At 54.7% G+C, this 25,223-nt stretch overlaps 1 protein-coding gene across 1 annotated transcript in view; it reads left to right on the forward strand.

The window, feature by feature from the left end:
• MYO15B (myosin XVB) overlaps window positions 1-25,223 on the forward strand; it is a 38,582-nt gene that overhangs the window by 2,135 nt on the left and 11,224 nt on the right. Inside the window, exons 2-36 of the mRNA XM_077163251.1 lie at window positions 177-240; window positions 491-600; window positions 771-845; window positions 1,130-1,262; window positions 1,557-1,660; window positions 1,803-1,866; window positions 2,058-2,171; window positions 2,342-2,503; window positions 3,028-3,141; window positions 3,249-3,307; window positions 3,378-3,510; window positions 4,638-4,733; window positions 4,960-5,091; window positions 6,883-7,008; window positions 8,010-8,087; window positions 8,300-8,403; window positions 8,488-8,533; window positions 8,689-8,813; window positions 10,124-10,241; window positions 10,494-10,657; window positions 19,966-20,059; window positions 20,740-20,796; window positions 21,116-21,173; window positions 21,401-21,531; window positions 22,142-22,237; window positions 22,365-22,600; window positions 22,683-22,861; window positions 23,036-23,108; window positions 23,476-23,637; window positions 23,836-23,939; window positions 24,045-24,121; window positions 24,248-24,332; window positions 24,571-24,669; window positions 24,823-24,923; window positions 25,021-25,218. Coding sequence (XP_077019366.1) covers window positions 177-240; window positions 491-600; window positions 771-845; window positions 1,130-1,262; window positions 1,557-1,660; window positions 1,803-1,866; window positions 2,058-2,171; window positions 2,342-2,503; window positions 3,028-3,141; window positions 3,249-3,307; window positions 3,378-3,510; window positions 4,638-4,733; window positions 4,960-5,091; window positions 6,883-7,008; window positions 8,010-8,087; window positions 8,300-8,403; window positions 8,488-8,533; window positions 8,689-8,813; window positions 10,124-10,241; window positions 10,494-10,657; window positions 19,966-20,059; window positions 20,740-20,796; window positions 21,116-21,173; window positions 21,401-21,531; window positions 22,142-22,237; window positions 22,365-22,600; window positions 22,683-22,861; window positions 23,036-23,108; window positions 23,476-23,637; window positions 23,836-23,939; window positions 24,045-24,121; window positions 24,248-24,332; window positions 24,571-24,669; window positions 24,823-24,923; window positions 25,021-25,218 — 3,871 coding nt within the window. The remainder of the gene's footprint in view (window positions 1-176; window positions 241-490; window positions 601-770; window positions 846-1,129; window positions 1,263-1,556; window positions 1,661-1,802; window positions 1,867-2,057; window positions 2,172-2,341; window positions 2,504-3,027; window positions 3,142-3,248; window positions 3,308-3,377; window positions 3,511-4,637; window positions 4,734-4,959; window positions 5,092-6,882; window positions 7,009-8,009; window positions 8,088-8,299; window positions 8,404-8,487; window positions 8,534-8,688; window positions 8,814-10,123; window positions 10,242-10,493; window positions 10,658-19,965; window positions 20,060-20,739; window positions 20,797-21,115; window positions 21,174-21,400; window positions 21,532-22,141; window positions 22,238-22,364; window positions 22,601-22,682; window positions 22,862-23,035; window positions 23,109-23,475; window positions 23,638-23,835; window positions 23,940-24,044; window positions 24,122-24,247; window positions 24,333-24,570; window positions 24,670-24,822; window positions 24,924-25,020; window positions 25,219-25,223) is intronic.

Below are 25,223 nucleotides of genomic sequence, written 5' to 3' on the forward strand. Positions count from 1 at the left end.
GCCCTACCTGAAGCCCCCTCAAAGGATGGGTAGCTGAACAGTCCAGCCCCTGTTTTAAGGCTATGGCTCAGGAAGGTTGGATGGCCTGCCCAGGTGTCATTGCAGCTGGTGGCAGAGCTAACCCCAGACCTTCTCCATCCCCATCACCCTGCCCCAACATCCGGCTGTCCCCACAGGCCGGTGTGCGACAGCTCCGTGCTGCTGTGCCTCAAGAAGAGGTTTCACCTGGATCGCATCTACGTACGGGAGCTGGGGAGGGGCTGGTGGGCCAGGATTCCCTTTGGCCAGCAGCGTCCTTGCCCCTGGGAACGGGGTGCCCTCTGCCACCCCGGAGCTTTTCTTTCCTTCTCCCTGGGGCTGGGTGGTGAACCTTCTCCCGAGACTTGGAGTGGGGCTGGGGGTGCTGGGCAGGAGGCATCAAAAAACCCCTCCCTTTGGGATCCCCCTGCTCTCTGCAGGTCGTAATGAGAGCCTCTGCTTTCTTCCCCAGACCTTTGGGGGCCCCCTCCTGCTTGCTCTGAACCCCCACCGCCCCCTGCCTCTCTTCTCATCTGAGGTCCTAGCCAGCTACCGCCCTGGGAAGGCCCCCAACCCCTCGCCGTACGTGACCTTGCCCCACTGACCCGACCCTCTTCTCACCTTCCGGGTGGATGGATCCCAGCACATCTCATTGGCTGAGGTCCTGGGGCCAACCGGTATGTCCCCCGGCTCTAGGAGGGCCCCAGATGTCCATCTCTGCAGTCTTCTCTCTCCCCACTTCCCGCCCCCAGACACATCTTTGCCGTTGTGGAAGCAGCCTACAGCCTGTCTCGGAGCACCGGGCAGGACACGTGCATCCTGCTCAGGTGGGTCTTGGCTGTGCCCACGGGCCACACTGCGACCCGGGGAGAAGGGGACCTGAGGTCTGCATTAGAAACTGCTGGCCTGGCTCAGGGTGGGTGGCAGGGCTGATCTTCATATGGACTGTGCCTCTGCTGAGGTCACCACATGTGGCATCCTGGTGACTTTTTTCTGTTTGGCCTCCATGCCCCAGGTCTGTCTTGTGGTATTGCTGGGGCCTCCTGGGTGGGTATCACTTCCAGGCTCCATGGGGTGGCCCTGTGGGCCTCTTTCTGGACACCCTATCCAGAGCCGGCCTCTGCCCTCCTCCTTTGCCCTCCTGCAGTGGGCTCAGCGGCTCAGGGAAGACAGAAACTGCCAAAAAGGTGGTACAGTACCTGAGCAGCCTGGAGCAGGAGCAGACGAGGGACAGAGAATGCCAGGTGAGGGCTCGGGGCCAGCTGGGAGGCTCCCTGGGGACCATGCCATTCTACTGTCTCCCTCCAGGGATCCTTTGGGGCAGAGGGAAGGTGGTCTTCAAGTCTCTGGTTTCTTCTGGGGACAGTCACAGGCATTGCCTACCGCAGGGCAGGGAGCGGTGGGGCTGACCTGATGGGATCAGCCAGCTCCCCACGGACCCAGCACGGCCACCAAGCAGCACGCCCTCAGCTGGGATGCCTAGTCGGTGGGTGTCGCAGCTGTCCCAGGGTCCCAAGAATCCCCCCCACCCCATACAGCTGGAAGCTGTGTTGCCCGTGCTAGGCAGCTTTGGCCATGCCAAGACCATCCTCAATGCCAACGCCAGCCGCTTCGGCCAGTTCTTCTGCCTCTACCTGCAAGAGTGAGTGGCAGGGTGCCCAGGTGGGCAGAGGGGGCACCCTTGGTTGGTTACCCCAGGTGGGAACCCAAGACTGCTGCATTCTGAGTAGGGCCCCTAGATGCATGTCCCCTGGACACCTCCCCTCCATCTTCTGTGCCCACAGTGGGGTCATCGCGGGAGCCTCTGTGTCCCAGTATCTGCTTGAGACCTCCCGGGTGGTGTTTCAGGTAAAACCTGCCCTGCCCACCACCCCAGCCAGTTCCCAGGATGGGAAAGAGGGAGGGACCTGCTGTAGGGGGCCCTGGCCCCTAACCACCACACCACACCCCACCCCCACTCCCTTCCCAGGACTTGTCCTTGCTCCCTGGGGCACAGGACTGGGCAACTGTTCCCCCTAAACCAGCCCTTCTCTCTCAAGGCCCAGGCTGAGCGGGGCTTCCATGTTTTTTACGAGCTGCTGGCGGGACTGGACCCCATGGAGCGGGAGCGGCTCTCCCTGCAGGGGCCGGAGACCTGCCACTACCTCAACCAGGTGGGACGGGCCCTGCACGGGGCTGGGGGACAGGGCTGCAGGGGCCACAGCATGAGCTCTGCCTGGAGAAGGGCAGGGGTCTCAGCCCAGGAGGCTGAGAACAAGCCAGAGGAGAAGGAGGCTCCAGGGCGGCCAGGCCCTGCCCCCCTCACCCCTGCTGTGTCCTGCAGGGCCGGGCCTGCGGGCTCCGGGGCAAGGAGGATGCCCAGGACTTCGCGGTGCTACTGAAGGCTCTGTGGGCGCTGGGCTTGTCCCCCGAGGAGGTGGCTTCAGTCTGGGTCGTGCTGGCCTCCATCCTGCAACTGGGCAACATCTGCTTCTCCTCTTCAGAGGTGGGGTCTCCCTGTGGGCAAAGGCTGGCAGTAATTATTATTGCAATTATTTGGCAATAACGATGCCAAATCTTGGCATGTCGCAATCTGCAAGACTGTTCTCAGGGCCTCACGGCTGTCCCGGGCAGCAGGCAGAGCCCCGGGGTAGAGATGGGAAGATGGAGGCGGAGGTCTTCTGGGTCTCTCCAAGGCTGCCCTGCCAAGCTGCCACCCCTGGGAGTCAGAGGTGGCGCCATGGCTGGCACTATGCAAGTCACTCGACTTGTGTTTTCTCATTAAGCTCTCACAACCCTAGAACTTAAGCATCACTGTTTCTCCCTTTAACAATATGGAAATGGAGGCCTAGGGAGGGAAAGAGACCGGCAGAGCCATAAATGGCAAAAGTCAGGACTTGGACTCAAGGCCCTCAGACGCCAGAGCCTGGGCTGCTAAGTGCCGGAGCCCCTCTGGGCACCGGGGCAGCTGGCCGGGCACAGCAAGGCCCCTACTCTGAGCCTGCTCTGTCCCCTCCCTTCCCTGACCAGCGGGAGTGCCAGGAGGTGGCCGCTGTGTCCAGCTGGGCAGAGATCCACACGGCAGCTCGGCTGCTGCGGGTGCCGCCCGAGGGCCTGGAGGGGGCCATTACCCGAAGGGTCACGGTGAGCTCCAGGGAGCGGGCAGGTGGGCCCGGGCTGGCCGCCCCAGGCCTGGCAGCATCCACGTGGGGCACGGCTGATGGACCCACGCGCGCCCCTCTGCCCTCCAGGAGACACCATATGGCCGAGCCTCGCGGTCCCTGCCCGTGGAGGGCGCCGTTGATGCCAGGTGGCGGTGGGCCCGGGGCGGGAGGGCGCTGGCCCAGGGCCCCCATGCGACTGACTGCTGGTGCCCGCAGGGACGCGCTGGCCAAGGCCCTGTACATGCGGCTCTTTGACTGGCTCCTGCTGAAGATGAACACCCGGCTGGCACAGCCCAGGGGCAGAGGCTGTGCGGGCACCGTCGCTGTTGTGGACGTCTTCGGCTTTGAGGTTCCCCCCTGGGGTGGAGCCGGAGCCCTGGCTGGGTGGCCCAGGACAGGGGGTGCCCACCTCACCCTGATACATTTCTGGGGGCCCCTGGCAGCCCCAGCTCTCCTCGTGGAGGGCACAACTGTGCTTCTGCCTGCCTGGCATTACTTCTTCCAGGTCCCTCCTCCACCTTCTGGGTGGCTGCTGGGCTGAGCTGGCACTGGGGGCTGGGGGCTGGTGGGCAGTGCAAGGATGGAGGGGAAAGGACGCAGGCTGCCTGTGAGGACTTTGCAATCTAGTCCTGGAGTCAAAATGGCAGAGAACCCTGGCCCCTGCCCCTACTCTCCTCCGGCTCAGGTTTTTGCAAGGGGCCTGCCTATTCCCAGCACAGGCCCACACTTATTTCTAAGCTAGCCCTCTGCTTTCTTCTCTGGTACCTGAGCTGCACAGCCTGGGGTCTGTGACTCTCGTGGCTCTTCCTGCTAAGGGCTGGAGTCCACCCCGAGTCCAAGCCTCAGCCCGTGCTCAGGAGGTGAGGGAGGCACAGCGGGTGAGAGCGGGGGCCCTGGAGTTTCCAAAGCTCCCAGGTTTGAGTCCTGCCCTCTCACTCTGGTGTGTATGTTTGGGGGAGTGCCAGAACTCCTTGTACAGAGCTACCTGGAGTCTAAATGGGCTTACTAGTAAAATGCTGGGGAGCCCAGAGACAGGAGCCTGTAACCCTTATAGGAAGAATGCTGGAAGGCTTCTTGGAGGAGGTGGCCTGGAACCTTGTTTATGAGGATGTAAGATTCTGATGGCCAGTGAGTTGAGTAATAGGAAAAGAGGCCTTCTGACCACAGAATGGCCATGGCCAGAGACCCAAAGGCTCACAATAATGCTCCCCCCCTACCCCCACCCCTGCCCCAGTAATGGGCAGGGGTAGGGGCTGCAAGAAGGAAGCATGAAGGGTGGCTGGGGCAGCCCGCAGGCGGTGCCGAGGCCTTTGGACCTGGCCTTGTTGGCTGCCGCACCAGCCCTGGGGCACCACTCCTCCCAGGGTCCTGGGGAGAAGAATGGGTCAGCCCCAGGGCGAGAGGCAGGAAGGCACAGGGCTGTGTACCTGCGGCCCGTACCTGCCCATGCCCACCTCACTGCCCACCTGCCCCCAGGCGCTGCGGGTGAACGGCCTGGAGCAGCTGTGCAACAACCTGGCCTGTGAGCGCCTGCTGCTCTTCTCCCGCCAGATGCTGCTGGCCCAGGAGGAGGTATGGGGGGGGGCGGGGGGGGGTAAACCCAGATGCTGCCCCCGCAGAGGCCGTCCTGGGGGAGAGCTCTGCCTGAGGCTTCCTGGCTGTGGGGCGCCTCAGTTCTTCACAGCCTCAGTTTGTCCATCTTTAAAAATGGGAGAGTCACCCCCAATCTGCTCCGATGAGACCGCCCCGCCCCAAATGCAGAAGGCTCTGCAAACGGCTGAGTGCCGGCCATCCTCAGGAGGAGTGTCGGCGCGAGCTGCTGACTTGGGTGCCGGTTCCCCAGCCACCGTGGGAGTCCTGCCTGGAACTCCTCACAGGCCAGCCCCACAGCCTCCTCCAGATCTTGGACTCCCAAACATGGCTGTCCCAGGTGAGGACTGGAGCAGAGACCCCCCAAGTGGCACGACAAGGAGTCCGGGTCCTCGGCAACCAGACAAGAGCCAGCAGGGCTTCCCAAGGTGACACTAGGCTATAGGCCCCAGACTCCCCACCCCCAGTCCGTCAGCGCAGCCTGGGAAGGCAGCGGCCGAGGGGAAGGAGCCCAGGGCTCCCGCAGACCTGAGTTCCAATCCTGTCTCTGAGTGATTCAAATCCTGGCCACAGAAGGGGGACAGAAGCTCCCCAGAGGCAGGAGGGTGGGACTGCGCCTTTCTCTTGGGACCAGGTGCCGCTCAGGCCTCCGGCCAGGGCAGGGCAAACCTCAACCGTGGCACATCCCTCCACGCACACTGGCTGCATTCTCCCCCCATGCTCTGCAGCCTCTCCTGGAGTACCTTTTTACAACACTCATGTCCATATGCAGGTACCTTGGATATTTATTCATTTCCTCCTTCCCCTGCTCTAGACTGAGCTCCACAAGGGCTGGGCTCCTTGTTTGAGGGTTTCCTGGCTCTCTGCAGTGCAGGCACGTTAAGGGCTCATTAAATATCATACAAATGAACGAATGAATGAATGAGTGAATGAAACTGTGTGTCAGCAACTGTGCTAGGGATAAAAGTGAGCAAAACTAGACCCAGCCCTCCCCTTTCAGAGCGAGCAGTGTAGCAGGGCAGAGCTGCTAATTCAACAAAACAAAGCTGAGACAAATATGGGCCCCAGCTGGATGGCCCTGTGGGGGGGTACAGGGGACATGGGGAGGGCGCCGGGCTGGGGTCTCCTCTGGGTTCTGAGGCTGGACAGCCAAGTGGGTGTTTCCTCCGTACAAGATAAATACTCCATGACCCCAAATATAAAAGGATCACTCCATTTTCCCATTTGGAAGTTAAAAACAACGGGATTTTGACCAGGCGTGTAGATCAAACAAACACGTCAGTATCATATTTCCTTTCTTAATATAGGAACTTACTTAATAAATACGGTGCGTTGGTTTGTACATCATTGCTTTTCCTGGTTTTGTAAAGCTTTTCGCAGGAGTCCTTGATGTCCAGAGACTGACTTTTTGAAATGTTATTTTTACTGTGGTAATATACATACTGCATAAGGGCACCGTTTCCCTTGTAAGCGCTTCCAAGGATACAGTTGAGTGTTGTGAATTACATTCACAAGGGAGTACTTCAGTCCCCACCAGCCTCAGCCAGAACCTGTCCCTCACCCACCCGGAGACTGTGTGCCCCCCAGCACGAAGTCCCCAGGGCCCCTTTGAGCACCCGAGATGGTTTGCCAGGGCTCGGTCACTTAGGCCGAAGCCATTTGAAATGTGGCACCGTTGTGAGTGCGCGTGGGGCGCTGACCCCAGATTTCCATCAGAGCGCAGGTTTCCCTGAGCACTGTGGCGCTGTGGCGCTGTGGTGCCACAGCTCGCGATGCCTCCTGCAGGCTTGCCTCTTTGCAGGTGACCTGAGAAGGACGTGTCTGTGCACACCTGTAACTGGGGTCCCTATTCCCAGGAAAGGCTGCTAAATTCATTTAAAAGCAACCCCCCCCGCCCCTCCTTCCAGATGACGTCGTCAGGCGTCCTAAGTCCCCAAAGCCAGACGGGGCGGCCGCTCCTGTCTCAGGGAGAACAGGGTCGCGCAACCTGAAAGCAAAGCCCTGAGAGCGCACCTGCCTGTTCAAGGACTCAGACAGTGATGCGTCCCCCCCCCCCCCGGGAGGAGCGGGCCCCTGGCAAGGGCGTGTGCAAAGCCCCGGGGACGCACGTGTCCCTCCCCACCCCCACCAGGCCACGGACCACACCTTCCTCCAGAAGTGCCACTATCACCACGGGACCCACCCGCGCTACGCCAAGCCGCAGCTGTCCCTGCCCTTCTTCGCCGTGCGACACCATGCGGGCACCGTCACCTACCAGGTACCCGGCCTCAGGGACAGCTCCGGGCCAAGGGGGTGAGGGGGCGATGGGCACCTGGACAGGTGAGAGGAGTGGAGGAGAGAAGATTCCGCCCCAGACGTGGCCTGGGGGCAGCACAGGCCGGCGATGAACAGCTCTGGCCGCACGTGTCTCCTCCCAAGCCCCCCTTGCTATGGCCCCTGCAGAATAGGACGAGCCTGTTTTACAGCAATAAGCCTTGTAAGGGTTAAAGGCAGTGACAGGTAAAGCCCCTGGTGGCTGCCTGGCCCAACGTTGGTTCTCGCAGAGTGACTTTCTCGTGGGGAAACTGTGCACCCACCCCAAGAGGCGCTTGCTGAGGGGAGGGGCCTGGATGAAAGGGGAGGGTGAATCAGGGAAGGCTTCCTGGAGGAGGTGAAGCACGCTGGTTGTAGAACAAAACTTGCAAGCTACCCAGGAGTTACCTGAACAAAAAACACGAGGAGCATGAATTAAAAAACAAAAACAAAACTAGGAAACTACTGAAAGGTACAAAAGAAGATTTGAAAATGAAGAGACAAATTCTCCATTGTATTGGGAAGCTGTAGTATTGCCAATTCTTTCCTGGTTAATCTAGAAAAGTAAAACAATTCCAGTCAATACCTATTGGGATTTATTATAGGAGGAGGGAGAATGGGTTTTGAAAAAAGAATTGTTCTGAAATATTTATCTGGAGAAAAAAATGCATGAGACTAGCCAATACAAAATTGAAAAAGCAGAAAATTCATGAGGGATTTGCTCTCCCATATATTAAAACATATTGTAAAGCTCCAGTAATTGGAAGAGCATATTATTAATAAGAAATGGACTGACCTGTGGAATGGAATAGAAAGTCCAATAACAGACCCAAAGGAATATAAAGGAACTGGCTATATACAAAGGCAGCCTTTTGAGTCAGTGGGGAAAGGATTCAACAGAGGAAGCGGCCTCCAAACCCAGTGTTTTCTCAGGTAACTCTCTCTCCCCCACATGACTTCTTACAGGTTCACAATTTTTTAAACAGAAACCGGGATTTCCTTGACTCTGCTGTGCTGGAAATGCTGACCCACAGCCAGCTCCAGGTGCCCCTGCCAGCCTGCCCCGGGCCCCCACCCCTGTGCACTCTGTCCCCGGACCGTGTCCTCCCCTGGACGTTCTTTCCCAAGGGCCTCGCCCTCAAGCCCCTGGCACCTTCAACCGGCTCTCCCGGGGCTCTGGGGGGGGAAGCGGGCGGGCAGCGGGCAGGCCCGGGAGGAGACCCCGCCTCGCCCCCCACCTGTCACCCTGCCCGCAGCTGGTGGTCAGCCTGTTCCAGGAAGCAGAGCCCACATCAGGGAGACCAACACTGGCCTCTCGCTTCCGGGAGAGCCTGGAGGACCTCATAGCCCAGCTGGGCCGGTGAGGACAGTGCCCCCCACATCTGGCCCCTGGGTGGTGGAGCGGAGCTGGCCTGTGCCCAGGTGACGCCCTCTCACCCATCAGGAGCCGTGTCTATTTCATCCAGTGCCTCAACCCCAACCCCAGAAAGGTGAGCCTCCCAGCACCTGGTCCCCAGGCAGGGCAGGGCACAGCTACTGTCCCAGCGCGCTCCCACCCCTGCCCCGCCCCTCTCTCGCCCCTCTCTCCTGCCCTCCCCACGGCTGCAAGCCCTGACTCCAGCTGCCTCACCTCTGCCCGGTCCAGCTCCCAGGTCTCTTTGACGTGGGGCATGTGGCCGAGCAGCTGCACCAGGCGGGCGTCCTAGAGGCGGTGCACAGCCGCAGCGCCAACTTCCCCGTGCGTGTGCCCTTTCACGCCTTCCTGGCCAGGTAGGGCCCTGGCTCAGAGCTCCTCTCTGCACCTCAAGGCCAGACTGACAAGGAAGGGGTTCCTTCGCGGTGGGGAGGGACCCACTTTCCCAGGGACCCTGGGCCTGGCATCAATTCTTCGGTCATCCAGCTTCCCCTGCCGCCCTCTCTCTCCCGCTCATCCCTCTCCCTCCTCTGGCCCCTTCTCTCACACTAATGTGGGGGTGGAGGGTGGGGGTGCAAGAGATGCACTGGGGCAATGCCTGCCCTCAGGGGCTCAGGGGCTCCTGAACACGCACAGAAAGTGTTCACAGTACTTGCTCAGTCAGTGAGCCAGGAGGGAGAGACACAGGAGTTGCCTCTCAGCTGGGAAGTAGGCCTGGCCAGAAGTGGTGACCGCTCTGTTCAGGGAGTTTAGAATCTTCTAGAAAAGCTGGTGACTTTGTTCATTTTGTAGTTTACCTACGTGGCTTGGCCGCTGGCGAGCTGCCCTCTGGGGAACGCTCTGAAGGGCTGGGTTTGCCACAAGGACAGGACCAGAGCAGGCAGGGGTTGTCCATTGTCATTGGGGCGCCGGAGCCCTCCTTTGCCTGTGAACTGGCCTTGGTGGTGCGGACAGCCCGCTTAGAGGCGGGGCCAGGGGCAGGCAGGGGGAGGGGGTGCCTGGGACAGGGAAGGCTCCCTTCCTGACCTCAGTTGGTCACCTCCTCCAGGGAGCCTTGGGCCCCCCAGGGCTGGGCCCAGGCATCCCCCCAGTACTGACCAGGTCTGTCCAGTGGTCTTTTGTGAGCCTGCCCCTGCTGCCCTGTGGCCTCGTGACCAGAGACTGTCATTCAAGTGTCCCCAGAACCTGCAGGGTGCTTGGCAGTCGAATGCCTGAATGGCCATTGAACCAAACTGGGAGAACACCACTAGGGAAAGTAACTTACACCCCCTCCCTCCCTCCCTTCCCCGCCTCTCCCCCTGCCCCCCCTTACTTCCCCCCACCTCTTCCCTCCCCCCCTTCCTTCCACCCCACAAACAAGTATGAAGCACCCACTGTGTCCGGGGGGTGCTGGTACCAAGTCCACCCGAGGCATCCTGCAGAATCACATCTCCCTGTCGCCGCCCCCACCCCCGCCCCTGGTCCCCCAGTGCCCAGCTTTCTAAGGCCCTGTCTCCCCACTGACCTCCAGGAGGGCAGAGCCCCCCCACCCCGCCTACTTGCTGCCGACTCTTAGCACCCAGCCCAGTGCCTTTTGCGTGACTGAGCAAATACCAAGGGGCTCAGGAGGCAAATGCCACCCTGAAAGGGGTCCCTGCCGCCTGACCCTTCTCCCTCCTTGGGGCAGGTTCCGGGGCTTGGGGGCAGAGGGGCCAGGGAACCCCTCCCACCGGGAGAGGTGTGGCGCCATCCTGAGCCGGGTGCTGGGGGCAGAGTCGCTGCTCTACCACCTCGGGGGCACCAAGGTGGGTGCGGGCGTCTGGGTGTCCGTGTGTGCTTGGGTGCGGGCATGGATGGGAAGGGAAATGAACATTCCGGAAAAAAAAACAGGGATGAACTCAACATCTGGCAGGTGCCTTCTGGGAGTTGGGGAGTGAGGGTGCTGGGCGGCAGGCTGTCCCAGGCGCCCCAGAAGCAGAGAGAGTTTGGAGGGAAGACGCTCAGGGCTGCGGAGCAGGGCAGGGGGTCCCAGCACCCAGGCCCGCCTCTGCCTGCAGGTCCTGCTGCAGGAGCTGGGCTGGCGGCAGCTGGAGCAGCGCTGGGCCCAGCTGCGCTCCCAGGCCCTGCTCACCCTGCACCGCGGCCTCCGTGGCCGCCTCTCCTGCCAGCGCCTCCGCCTCCTGCCCCGGCTGCAGGCTCGCGTGCGAGGGCTTCAGGCCAGGTCTGTAGACCCCGGAGCCGTTGGGTGCTGTGTCCTCAAGGTTTTTCTGGGCAGGGGCAGGAAGGCGTGGGGGTCTCAGGGCAGGTCAGCCTGCTCCAGTAGTCGCAGCGTCGGTGTATGACTCGCCTTGACAGCTTCCTCACCCACAGCCAGGGAGCATCTGCTTAAATACCCCCCGACACGAGGAACTCATTACCTGTCCAGGCCACCCAATCCTGCAGTCTTGATTCCTTGAGTGTTCTCTTTTCTAATCTCTTCTTCACTCTGCAGCAAGAACGATCTTTTACAAGTGTGAATCGGGCTGCGTATAAGGCCCTGCCTGTCTTTCTAGCCTCAGTGTAAGCCAGTATTTTTACCCTCTAGTCACTCTGGATTTCTCTCAGTTTCTTGGACTCACCGTACTCTTGGACTTTCCTGCTTCCTAGCCTATGCACTTTCTCTGACCCCTGCTGAAAACGCTCCCTTCCCCCTTTTCAACCAGTTAACTAGTGTTTGCCCTTCGCTGCTCCTCTGCGCTCACTCATGCACCGTCCTTGGTTGACCATCTGCCACGGGCAAGGCTCTGATCAGATGGGCTGATCCTCCCAAGCCGGAGTCAGAGTCAGACAGTAAACCCCAAAGGGGAAAGGGTGCTGAGAACAGGGTGGAGCCCGGGCGAAGGGGGATCCGGGGGAGCCTGCTGGGACAGGAGGTTAGTGAGGGCTTCCGGAGGAGGCAGATTTCAAGTGGAGTCTGAGGCACGGGCAGGAGCGTGGCAATCCCTGGCAGCGAGCAGGGTCTAAGGGACCGGCTGCTGAGAGCCGAAGGTCCTAGGAGGGGTGGAGGGGGGGACAGATGCAGGCGCCCGGGTTTGTGGATTCGGGAGGGTGAGGTAGTTCTGTCCAGGCCTTCTCTTTACTCAGAGAGTAGGAGGCAGCCAGCTGGCATCATCTGCAAGTGCAGAGGGGTGAGTGGGGGCATGGGGCTACAAGAGGGAAGATTTGGGAAAGGTTTGTGCTGTTTAGGGCTACCAGCAAGGCTGCCAGGCTGTTTGGGGGTTCTCTGATGCATTCTGCACTCGGTGTGGACCACAGAATGGGATATCCTGGGGTCTGCCAGGTACACACGATGGGGACAGGGGCTGAGGAAGCTGAGGGGTCTGTGTGGATGTGGTCAAGTGAGCCGTGGGCTCGGAAGACATGGGGCAGGTGGGAGATGCGAAAGTGGCAGGGCTGACGGGAAAGGGCTCTCGGGTGGCCGAACAGGTGTGTGTGGGTAAGGGGGGACTAGCGATGCCCCAGGGAGGGGCCGGGTTGTGGCATTATTGCAGAGCTTGTGAGAAATGTCCCTGCCCCACACCTGCTGAATCAGAGCCTGTGTAAACATTTACAAGATCCCTGAGGAGTTGTGTGCAGAGAAAAGCATTTTCTCCTGTGCTGAGCTCAAGGAAAGGAACGGAGGCAAGGGTTTGAGATGGGGTGTTTGAAATTCTTTTTAAGTATTTTTATTAATAAAACAACATAGGCTTCCGGGTCAAGATGGTGGCTTAACAACGTGCGCATTTTAGTTCGTCCTCCAGAACAACTACTAAATAACCAGAAACAGTACAGAACAGCTCCCGGAGCCACGATAGTGACCAGACACACAGTGTACCCCAGTCTGAACCAGCTGGACTGGCAGCGAGCACCCTCCAGAACCGTGAGTTCCCAAAGCTGCGGCGGCTAGCAACCCTCCCCCACAGGTCACTTCCCAGAGGGGAAAGGAAAGGACTTTACCAGCAGCAGGGACTGGGCACAATCAAACGCCAAAAGGGCAGGACTGAGAAAAGGGGGGAAAAAAAAGAGAAGGAAACAGAGGTTTTTGTGGCTGTGTATCTACAAAGGCTTGACTGCCTCTGGATGCAGCTGCAGGACTTTTCAGGCTGCAACTGCCCCAGGCATAGGCAGAAGTGAGCTCTTTTGGGGGCTTATCTGGAGCCTGTGCCTTCCCCAGGGGAGGGGTGAAGCCCCACCCAGGTGGAATCCCTCCATAAAGGAATTCAGACACCAGGGCTTGGTAATTTGAAGCCATTAAAACCAGCCTACAACCTCTTCTCTGTCTCCACCATGGCCCCAGCAGGGAGAGCCTGCCAAAGTTAAAGGTCCTGCATCATCTTATGCTGGTGGGACCTGCAGTCAGACAAGCGCCACATACTGGGCAGGATAAGAAAAAACAGAGTCCAGAGACTTCAAAGGGAAGTCTTTCAACCTGCTGGGTCTCTCCCTCAGGGAAAACCGACGCAGGTGACTCTTTCCTCCTGATAGGAGGCCAGTTTGGTCTGGGAAAATCTGGTAGGGTCTATAATATCTAAGTAGACCCTCCTAAGTGTGTGTGGGGGAAGGCACCACACAAGCAGGGCAAGAAACAAGAAAGCAAGAACTGAAAAATTACCCTCTGTTAAACAAAACTTAAGCTAAAGGTCCAGTAAAGCTGAACGGAATGTCAAAGAACAGATAGACAACAAATTCATCCAGCAAGAAAACCCTAGATAAAAGAAGTGAAAGCAATCTCCAGAATAAACTAATTAAGGTAATTAAATGCCTAGATGCCAGCAAAAAATAACAAATCACACTAGGAAAATTGAAGATATGGCCCAGTCAAAGGAACAAACCAACAATTCAAATGACATACAGGAGCTGAAACAATTAATTCAGAATGTACGAACAGACATGGAAAACCTCATCAAAAACGAAATCAATGAATTGAGGGAGGATATAAAGAAGGCAAGGAAAGAACAAAAAGAAGAAACTGAAAGTCTGAAAAAACAAATCACAGAACTTATGGGAATGAAAGACACAGTAGAAGAGATGAAAAAAACAATGGAAACCTACAATGGTAGATTTCGAGAGACAGAGGTTAGGATTTCTGAACTGGAGGATGGAACATCTGAAATCCGACAAGAAACAGAAACTATAGGAAAAAAAATGGAAAAATATGAGCAGGGACTCAGGGAATTGAAAGACAATATGAAGCACACGAATATACGTGTTGTGGGTGTCCCAGAAGGAGAAGAGAAGGGAAAAGGAGGAGAAAAACTAATGGAGGAAATTATCACTGAAAATTTCCCAACTCTTATGAAAGACTTAAAATTACAGATCCAAGAAGTGCAGCGTACCCCAAAGAGAATAGATCCAAATAGACGTACTCCAAGACATTTAATATTCGGAATGTCAGAGGTCAAAGAGAAAGAGAGGATCTTGAAATCAGCAAGAGAAAAGCAATCCATCACATACAAGGGAAGCCCAATAAGACTATGCGCAGATCTCTCAGAAGAAACAATGGAGGCAAGACAGTGTGATAATATATTTAAATTATTAAAAGAGAAAAACTGCCAACCAAGAATTCTATATCCAGCAAAATTGTCCTTCAAAAATGAGGGAGAAATGAAAACATTTTCAGACAAAAAATCACTGAGAGAATTTGTGACCAAGAGACCAGCTCTGCAAGTAATACTAAAGGGAACACTAGAGACAGATACGAAGACAGAAGAGAGAGGTGTGGAGAAGAGTGTAGAAAGGAAGACTATGAGTAAAGGTAAAAAGAAGGAAAATTAGATATGACATATAAAATCCAGAAGGCAAAATAGTAGAAGAAAGTACTACCCATGCAGTAATAACACTGAATGTTAATGGATTAAACTCTCTAATCAAAAGACATAGTCTGGCAGAATGGATTAAAAAACAGGACCCATCTATACACTGTTTCTACTCAAAGGACACGAGGCCAAGGACACAAATGGACATTTACACACCAATGTTTATAGCAGCATTATTAACAATTACCAAGAGACGGAAACAGCCAAAATGTCCATCAACAGACAGTTGGCTAAACAAACTGTGACATTTACATAAGATGGAATATTATGCAGCTGTAAGACAGAATAAAGTTATGAAGTATGTAACAACATGAATGGACCTTAAGGACATTATGCTGAGTGTGATTAGCCAGAAACAAAAGGACAAATACTGTATGGTCTCACTGATATGAACTGACATTAGTGAATAAACTTGGAATATTTCCTTGGTAACAGAGACCATCAGGAGATAGAAATAGGGTAAGATATTGCGTAATTGGAGCTGAAGGGATACAGATTTTGCAACAGGACTGAATATAAAAACTCAGAAATGGACAGCACAATATTACCTAACTGTAATACAATTATGTCAAAACACTGAATGAAGCTGCATATGAGAATGATAGAGGGAGGAGGGCTGGGGCATAAATGAAATCACAAAGAAAGATGATAAAGATTGAGATGGTGCAATCTAGGAATGCCTAGAGTGTATAATGATAGCGACTAAATGTACAAATTTAAAAAATGTTTTTGCATGAGGAAGAACAAAAGAATGTCATTACTGCAGTGTGCTGAAAATAGATGGTACTTAATAGTTTAAAATTTCAACTCATGTGTGAGACTAAAGCAAAAAATGTTTATTTGGTACAAATCTATACTTTGACTAGTGCATCTCTTAATATAACTTATGTAAATAGTTGATTGAACACCTTAAGTACATGGAACTTTGTATAGGACATGAGAGTTTGTTGGTTTGTCCAGGTGATGCCCTGATGAATCCCAGAGTGATTTGATCAGTGAGTGGAAAAGTATTTGCAAAGTCCCCTTCGGGGAACAGTGAGAACGGGGGAAAACTCAACTTCCCCAAGTTGAATTCTTGATATTCTCACAAGTGGTGTGGACAACCAAAGCTATAGGCTGAGCCCCCGGTCTTGGGGTTTGTTCATATGAAACTTAACCCCACAGGGGATAGGTCAAGCCCACTTAAAATTAAGCCTAAGAGTCACCCCCAAGAGAACCTCTTTTGTTACTCAGATGTGGCCTCTCTCTTCAGCCAACACAGTAAGCAGACTCACCACCCTCCCCCTGTCTACGTGGGACATTACTACCAGGGGTGTGGATCTTCCTGGCAGCGTGGGACAGAAATCCCAGAATGAGCTGAGATTCAGCATCAAGGGATTGAGAAAAACTCTAGAATGAGCTGAGACCCAGCATCAGGGGATTGAGAAAACCTTCTCGACCAAAAAGGGAAGAGTGAAATGAGACAGGGCGGGCCACGTGGCTCAGCAGGCAAGAATGCAAGAATGCTTGCCTGCCATGCCAGAGGACCCGGGTTCGATTCCTGGTGCCTGCCCGTGTAAAAAAAAAGAGTGAAATGAGACAAAGTGTCAATGGCTGAGAGATTTCAAATAGAGTCGAGAGGTTATCCTGGAGGTTATTCTTACACATTAAATAGATATCGCCTGGTTAGTCAAGATATAGTGGAGAGGCTGGAGGGAACTGCCTGAAAATGTAGAGCTGTGTTCCAGTAGCCATGTTTCTTGATAATGATATTGCTTTCACAATGTGACTGTGTGATTGTGAAAACCTTGTGTCTGATGCTCCTTTTATCTACCTTGTCAACAGATGAGTAGAACGTATGGAATAAAAATAAATAATAGGGGGAACAAATGTTAAAATAAATTTAGTTTGAAATGCTAGTGATCAATGAAAGGGATCAGTAAGGAGTATGGCCTGTAAAATTTTTTTTTTCTGTTTGTTATATTTTTCTGTTGTCTTTTTATATCTTTTTCTGAATTGATGCTAATGTTCTGAGAAATGATCATGATGATATTGCGAATTGCTGAGTGTATGTGTTGGGAATGTTTGTTTCTTGTAATTTTTTTTATTTAATAAAAAGTTTAAAATAAAATAAAACAACATAAAGACATACAAACATTCTTAATATGCAAACATTCCAAACATGGTATACAATTAGTGGCTCACAGTGTCATCACACAGTTTTGTATTCATCATCATGATCATTTTTTTGAACATTTGCATCACTCCAGAAAAAAGAAAGAAAAAAAAATGCATACGTACCATACATCTCACCTCTCCCTCTCATTGACCACTAGTATTTCCATCTACCCAATTTATTTTAACTTTTGTTCCCCCTACTGTTTGTTTATATTTTATCCGTATTATTTTTACTCATCTGTCCATATCCTAGTCAAAAGGAGCATCAGACACAAGGTTTTCACAATCTCACAGTCACATTGTCACATTGTAAAAGCTCTTTCATTGTACAATCATCTTCAAGAAACATGGCTACAGTTCTACAGTTCAGATACTTCCCTCCAGCCCCTCCAATACACCATAAACTAAAAAGGGGATGTCTGTATAATGTGTAAGAATAATCTCCAGGAAAACCCCTCAACAAAAGAGGTTCTCTGGGGGTGAGACTCTTAGGCCTAACTTTAAATAGGCTTAGCCTGTCCTTTCAGGAATAAGTTTCATAGGGGTGAACCCCAAGACTGTGGGCTCAGCCTGTTGATTTGGTTGTTGGGGATTTGAATTTGAAATGTGGGAGGTGGCAGTTTCTGGGGATGACAAGTTCCAGTGGTGACCCCTAGAGGGCGTGGCGAGGGTGGTGGAGGAAGAGGCAGCTGCCAAGGAGGTCATCGGGAGGGTTGGCAAAGAGGAAAGCTGAGCAAGGAGACACCCTGGGGAGACCTTGGGCTAGCACCAAACCCGCAGCACTTGGTGTTTTTCCTTTTATAGCTTCTTTGTGTCTCCACTTCTTTTTTTCCTAGTCAGTCTTGACAGAATTGGTCTTTTTTTCTTTTTCTTTTAAAAACTTTGTTCTTACCTGCACTGGACCTTTGCCTTTTCTTTAACTTCTGCTCTTATTTCCATTATTCTCTTCCTTTTACTTTCTCTGGGTTTACTCTGGTGTTCTTTCTCTAACTTCTTGAGTTGAATGCTTGGCTCATTAATTTTTAATCTTTCTTTTAATCTGATGTTAGCATATAATGCTATACATTTCCCTCTAAGTACTGCTTTACCTGCACCTTACATATTTTAAGTTGTACTCTTTTCAGGCAGAAATATTTCATAATTTCTATTTTGCATTCTTGTTTGATCCATGGATTATTTAGAAATGTTTAAAAATTTTGAATCAGAAAAAGATTATTTGGGCTCTTTTTTTCTTAATTAATGATTTCTGAGACTCTTTTTTGGTTTTTAAGTGGTTAAAAAGTAACCATTAAAAAAAGAACAAAAATAAAAATAAAAAATACAAAGAAAAAATAACCATTTACATTTATTATGATTACTGATATTTTTACATTTATTTCTGTTATCTTATTTTATATTTTTTATTTTTTGTCTTTTCTTTTTTTGCTTCATCTTTTTTCTTTTTTACCTGGGTTTTTTTTTTTTTTTTTTTTTTTTAGGTTGAACAACTTTTCTTTATTCTCTTTTCTCCCCTTTACTGGTTTAGGAGTTAAACATTCTATTTCTGATCTTGTAGTAGCTAATCTTAAATTATTTACATGCCTACATAACTGACTTCAAATGTAAATCAGTATTTCTACTCATCTCCCAAACTATACAGACAGCACTATTCTAGTTTGCTAGCTGCCAGAATGCAATATACTAGAAACAGAATGCCTTTTAAAAAGGGGAATTTAATAAGTTACTAGTTTACAGTTCTAAGGCTGAGAAAATCTTTACAAGGAAAGATACTTTGGCTCAAGAAGGCCGATGAAATTCAGGGTTTCTCTCTCAAGTGAGAAGGCATATGGCGAACACAGTCACAGCTTCTCTCTCAGCTGGAAGGGCACATGGCGAGCATGGTGTCATCTGCTAGCTTTCTCTCCCGGCTTCTGGTTTCATGAAGTTCCCTGGGAGGCATTTTCCTTCTTCATCTCCAAAGTGCTGGCTTGTGGACTCTCTGCTCTGTGGTGCTGCAGCATTCTCTGTTCTCTCTGAATCTTCTTTATCCTCCAAAATGTTTCCTCTTTTACAGGACTCCAGAAATTAATCAAGACCCACCTAAATGGGTGGAGACACATTTCCCCCAATCCAGTTTAACCACCACTCTTGATTGGGTTACATCTCCAGGGAGATGATCTGATTACAGATTCAAACATACAGTATTGAATAGGGATTATTCTGCCTTTACAAAACGGGATTTAGATTAAAACATGACTTTTCTAGGGGACATACTTCCTTTCAAACCAGCACAAGCACTTTAACTATAGCCGTCTTTCCATTTTCATGTTATTCTTTAATGTTTTAGTCACATCTATTTTTAAATCCCTGAAATTAGTGAAAATCATAAGATAATACAAATCTTTATTTATTTTTTTTATAGTTACTGCTTATTTAGAGATACTAATTTCTTTTTACATGTTTTCTTCTTTCATCTTAAACCATCCTACTGGGATCTGTTTACTTCTTCCTGAAGTACATTCCTTTTTTTTTTTTTTTTTTTTTTTTGCAAGGGCAGATACTTGGAATCGAACCCAGGTCTCCGGGCATGGCAGGCGAGAACTCTGCCTGCTGAGCCACCGTGGCCCGCCTGGAAGTACATTCTTTAGTAATCCATCCAATAAGCATTAGTGAGAACTAAATTCTCTCAGTCTTCAACTGAGAACATCTTTATTTCACTTCCACCCTCAATCATATTTGGGTATAGAGTTCTAAATTTATAGTTATTTTCCCTCAACACTTTGAAGATATTGTTTCACTGCCTTCTGTCCTCTCCTTTTGCTGATGAGAAGTCTGTTTTCATTCTAGCTTTTATTCTTTTGTAGGTAATTGCATCTTTTTCCTGTGGAGGCTTGTTAGACTTTTCTCCTTATAGAGGTGTGCTGTATTTTCATTATGACATATCTGGGTATAAATTTATTTTTAAATATTTGTCCTCGTCAGGACACCTTCACTGAGGGGTCAGGTCTTTCTTAGACTGGAAAAGTCTCAAAGATATTTTACTAGGACATCACCTCTTCCAGGATATCTTATTAGATTTTCAATGACTTTTTTTTTTCACTTCTAGAAGTTCTGCCTCCTTACTAAAAAATATTAACAACAACAATCATGATAATAATAATAAGCCAGGCTCTGTTCTAAACATCTATTAATTAATTCAGTCTTGTCATGGGGGTAGGTATTATGATAATCAACTCATGAAACACAGAGAGGTAAGGCAATTTATTAAGATCACAGTGACTTAAGAACAGGGAAATGATTTGAATCCAGGCCACCTGGCTTCAGAGTCTAAGCTCTTAATCCCTGATGCTAAACAGCTTCTCACTTTACCTGTTCTTTTTTTATAGTACCCTGTTCTCTTCTTGTTGTTTCTGTTAGGCATCCAGGGGCTTTACTGGTTGTGGGGTCAGTTTTTATGTTGATTTCTTGACTTAGAGGATTCATACACCTTTCAGGAGGTGTAAGTTTGAACCCCTTTCTGTAAACCCTCCCCTCCCCGCCCCCCAAATCTGATGCCCAGGAAGCGATATCTCCGGCGGCGAGCAGCTCTGGGGCAGCTGAACACTGTCCTGCTGGTGGCCCAGCCCCTGCTCTGGAGACGGCAGAGACTGCAGGTGAAGGGCTTTGGGTGGGGCTGCTGGACTGGGAAAGGTCAAGGTAGAAGCTGGACAGCCTTGGCTGTCCAAGTTGGTGGAACCCCAGCAGCGTCCACCCTTCTTGTCCAACCATGCAATGACTGAGTTCTCAAGAGGCTGTTGGTCTTCGAGATATTTGCCTGGCCAGGGTGGGCTGGGGCTCCTGGATCACGGCTTTCCTTCATCCAGCCTGTCCCCACCACCACCCAGGGCCTGGCTTCCCTCTCCCTGCCTGGAGTTCTGTCCCGGCCCCTCCATTCCTCCTTTGGGCCTCTTCTACTCCCCTGTCTTGACAGATGACTCAGGGGCCATAAAGCAGCTCAAAGGTCAGTGACCACACATTGTCCCCCTCTATGGCCCCTCCCTGGCTGGACTTTGTCCCCTGGGATCTCCCCTTCCCTTCTTCCTGCCTGCTTCCTGGTACCCTGGCAGAAGGCAGTGACTCCCACAGTGCTGAGGTTGGTGAGGCAGGCTGGGGGCAGGTAGGGACGGATCACACTGTCAGACAGCTGGCATCTCTGGGTCTGTGTTCGTTCTTCTGTGTGCCGGGGTCTCTCCGCGGCAGGAAGGGACAGCCAGGCTGCCGAGCTCAGGAAGTGCCGTTGGGAGAATCACAGTGGCCCCCTCTGAGTCACCTCTTCCTGCATCTCCCTCAACAGCTTGGGCATTGGCGTGGCTGGCAAGGCAGCAGGGCCTTGGAGAAACTGCCAAGCATGGTAGGTGGTCTGGAAGCTGGAAGAGGTTCTAGGCGGGTGTGAACCGTGGGACCTGGTACTGCTTGAAAGGTGAAGGGTGGGGTGCAGGGATGCCGCTATGGGTTCTGTCCCTCTGGGGCTTCCCTGGTGCCACCTGAGAAGTGGGATGGGGTGCCCCTGCCCTCCAGGGCTTTGTTTCATTCCCCTCTGAAGGCTCTTGGGACCTCATTTGTTGTAGTGTCCTTGGTCTTTGGAAGGGATGTTGGTGATCCTTGGGGAGAGGAGGGGCATTGGGTCCCCCATCTCCCTCGGTCTCTAAGTGGGTGTTCCTCTCTGCCAGGAGCTGGGGCGTTTGGAGATCCCGGCTGAGCTGGCCGTCATGCTGAAGATGGCAGAAGGTAAGTCTCCATGCGTTTCCCTTCTGCCTCGACCCCTCCCCTGGTCTCTTTCCCGGGCGGTGGGTCTGTCCCCGGGGGTCCGCCCGATGTCCTGGGCTCCTCTGAGCTCGCAGCCCCCTCCCAGCTCGCCCTGACTGGGCGCTGCATGCTGACGGGGAGGGGTGGGGCCGGCGCCCGCGCGGGTACCGGGTCTGGGTGCTCCCAGCCTGCCTCTTGGGTCCACCCAGGCCGCCAGCTCACCCTGGCCCAGAGCATCAGCGAGTCGATGCCCCCTGAAGTTCCCGCCTGGCCCAGCCTGACTCTCCCGCCGGACATTGACCAGTTCCCCTTCTCCAGCTTTGTCTCCATCGGCTTCCAGGTGGGCACCCCGGCCTCAGCGCCTCCTGCCTGGCCCCCAGGGGTCCCTGTGGTGAGCCCTCAGGAGGCAGGAGCTGGGCCCTTTTCCTCCTCCTCTCTTTGCCTGGAAAATATCCATTGGTCTTAAATGTCTAACAGTGCAGTAGTGTTTAGATTCACGATGCCACACCTTTATTATCCCTGCAGGACTGCCCTGCCGTTGAGGTCATTTCCCTAAAGGATATTGAACGACAAAGGACACTGTCCAGACGGCAATGTCCACTAAAAGAGCAGGATTCAAAATTGATCCTGACTTTATTTAAAACAACAACGGGGTAGGGGCGGGGAAGTTCTCCGCATACCAATTAAGACTAAAAAGGAAGATGCTAAAATGGTAACTGATTATCTCCATAGCGCAGGGATGTTAAGGGTGGTTTTTCTTTCTTTCTTTGTACTTTGCTATGTTTTCTGAATTTCCTGCATGGGTGTAAATCAGAAAAAGCAATTTACATGCCATCTGGAGACTCCCGCCCTCTCCCAGCGTGCATTCTCTGGCAGGTGTCCCCCCCACCTGGCCACTATCCTGGGCACGGACCGGCCCCACCCAGGCACTGTCACCCTCTTCCTTGCAGGAGCCGTCCCTGCCCAGTCCCGGGCAGCCCCTCGCCAGGCCCCTGACCCGCCTGGACGGTGAGAACCCCCAGCAGGCCCTGGACATCAACAAGGTGGTGAGTGTCCCATGGCAGGGTGGGGACAGGGCAGGGCGACAGCTCCGGCTGCCCCTGCAGGGTCTGGGTGCTGGTGCGGCGCCCAGGGAGCCCTGATCCCCCACCCTCCCCCTCTCTGTGTCGGCAGCTGCTGCGGTTCCTGGGGGACGGGTCCCTGCCGTCCTGGCAGGAGAAGACCCTGGGGACCTACCTGGTGCGGCAGGGCCAGCGTCGGCCGGGACTGCGGGACGAGCTCTTCAGCCAGCTGGTGGCCCAGCTCTGGCACAACCCCGACGAGCAGCAGAGCCAGCGCGGCTGGGCCCTCATGGCTGTGCTGCTCAGCGCCTTCACCCCGCTACCGGCGCTGCAGAAGCCGCTGCTCAAGTAAGGGGCTCGGCGGCCAGGGGCCCGGCACGGGGAGGCCAGCAGTCCCCCAGCCCCCACAGCAGCCCCCTGCTCTCCGCAGGTTCGTGTCCGACCAGGGCCCCAGGGGCATGGCCGCCCTGTGCCAGCACAAGCTGCTGGGGGCCCTGGAGCAGGTGCAGCTGGCACCCGGGGTCGCACGGGCCCACCCCCCGACGCAGCTCGAGTGGACAGCCGGGTGGCGGCGGGGCCGTATGACGCTGGACGTCTCCACCTTCCAAGGTGAAGCCGCCCAGGCCCTCGCCCCGCCCTCCCAGCATCATCCCCTTCTCCTGCCCCCCCCCCTGCTGTGACTCTGGTCTCCCCTCTTCCCCTGCTTTGGGAACCCCCAGGGGCACAGCACCTGCGCCCCACCTGGGTGGACCCCTGCCTTGCGCTCACGCTCGCTCCTTGCAGAGGAGTGCTTCTCGGTGGAGGTGGAGTCCTGGACCACGGGGGAGCAGCTGGCCGCATGGATCCTGAAGAGCAGGTAAGGGGAGCCTGGGCAGGGGGCAGGGCGGCCAGTGCTGCCTACCCTCCCGCGCCCTCCTGGGTCCTCACTCCGACACCCCGCAGGGCCAAAGGCCGCTTCCCCCAGGGGTGGGCTCCAGACTGACAGCAATGGGGAGCAGTAATAAATATGGGGAACTGTCCAGATGCTAATTAAATAGTGTGCGAAGAAATGTGCACACTGCCAGCCCATGCCTAGGAGGGGGGCTGGGCTGCCCAGCATGTTCAGGCCGTCTCGGGGGAGCCGCTCCCCGGACCCCACCTCCTTGGCTGTCCCCTACCCACTGTGGGCTGGTCATCCATCTGCCTCGCTGACCGGCCCCTCCTCCCCCACTTGCTCCACCCAGAGGCCTGGAGGTGCCCCCCCGTGGCTGGTCCGTGTCACTGCACTCCGGGGACGCCTGGCAGGACTTGGCTGGCTGTGACTTCGTGCTGGATCTGATAGGCCAGGCCGAGGACCTGGGGGACCCGGCCAGTCCCCACAGCTACCCCATCAGCCCCCACGGCCCGTAGGTGCTGCCCAGCACTGCTGTCCCCGCCCAGCCCTGCCCCGCCATGATCCCCACGTTCATAGGCGCTGCCACAGGCCCAGCCCTCCTCCCAGCCCACGCGGGCGAACCCCACAGCAGCTTCTTGGTCTCCCCTCAGCCTGGGCACCCCTCCCCGGCCAAGGCAGCCCCCTGAGCTGGGCCTGCCATTTCCCACAGAGCCCCTGAAGGCATCCCCCCTGCCCCTGGCGTCCAGGCTCCCCCCCTGCCCCCAGCGCCCCCGCCAGGTCCAGCTCCAACGCTGTCCAGCAGAGGCCACACAGGTAAGGACAGAGTGGGCACCTTGAGGCTGGGCCAAGGGCTGGGGGGCACGGAAAGGCAGCCCTGCGCCCCGGGGCTTGGCACCAACCCGACCCCTGGCTCTGCAGGGGAGGCCCGGCTGGCGGGGAACCTGGACGGCTTCCTGGACCACCTCTTTGAGCCCGTCCTCACCCCAGGCCTCAGCGTGAGTGCCCTCCATGGGCAGCCCACCCATCTTCAGGCCTCTGCCCCCTGGGGCCTCGGCTGTCCCCTCCAACCTTTCCCCGGGCTCTGGCTCTGACCCCGTGACCTGGAAACTTTGTCCCCTCAGGATCTGGAACAAGGCTGGGCCCTGAACGGCCGCATGAAGGGAGGGGGCGCCATCGGGCCCCCACAGCAGGGCGGATACCCCATGGGTGAGTATGGGGCGGGGTGCAGAGGGGCTCTGGGTGTCAGCCAGCCCCAGCAGAGTCTCTTCTGGGCTGCCCTGACCCTGAGGCCAGCCTGGGTCAGGGACCAGACCCTCCCTGCCCCCCGCTTAGCTGGAACCCCTCAGGCAGCTGGAATGAGGGCTTAGACCAGTAGCGGGGGCTGGGGCTGGAGGAGGTGGCCCAGAGGCCCAGGAAGGGACCAACCCAGGGGGCATCCCCTCAGTGTACCCAGGAATGGTGCAGATGCCTGCATATCCACCACCTATGATGTCTGCACCTGTGCCCATGATGCCAGCGATGGGTACAGTTCCCTCCATGCCAGGTGAGCCTGAGTGGGGACACTGGGGCCCCTTTCTGGGACAGCAGCCACTGGCTTGGGGCCTGGTGGAGGGAGGGTCCTGCGGGCCCAGCGGGTGGAGGGCACAGGCCTGGGCCATGGCGCTCACCAGCCCGGCCGCGCCTGCCGCCCTCCCAGCTGTGATGATGTCGCCGCAGCCGCCCCTGCTTCCGGGCCTGGATGCGAGGCAGCTGGCTGCTCAGCAGCAGCAGTTTATCAACCAGCAGGCGCTGATTCTGGTGAGGGGGGCAGGGCCGAGGGGCTGCCCAGGAAGGGGATGGGGCCAGGTCTGCCCTCTCACCTGGTGTCCCGTCGCCTCACCACCACCCCCCCCAGGCCCAGCAGATGACCACCCAGGCCATGACCCTGTCCCTGGAGCAGCAGACCCAGCAGCGGCAGCAGCAGGTCCAGGCCACGAGGGCTGTCTCCTCGGCCCCAGCCCCAGCCACCCCTCCCAAGCCCAAGCCCAAGAAGCCCCCTACCCCACCGGAGGAGCCAGAGCAGGACCACGAAGCAGTGGGTGCCAGTCAAGGGGTGAG

Source organism: Tamandua tetradactyla, chromosome 6 (genome assembly GCF_023851605.1).
Source record: "Tamandua tetradactyla isolate mTamTet1 chromosome 6, mTamTet1.pri, whole genome shotgun sequence".
NCBI classification, from domain to species: domain Eukaryota; kingdom Metazoa; phylum Chordata; class Mammalia; order Pilosa; family Myrmecophagidae; genus Tamandua; species Tamandua tetradactyla.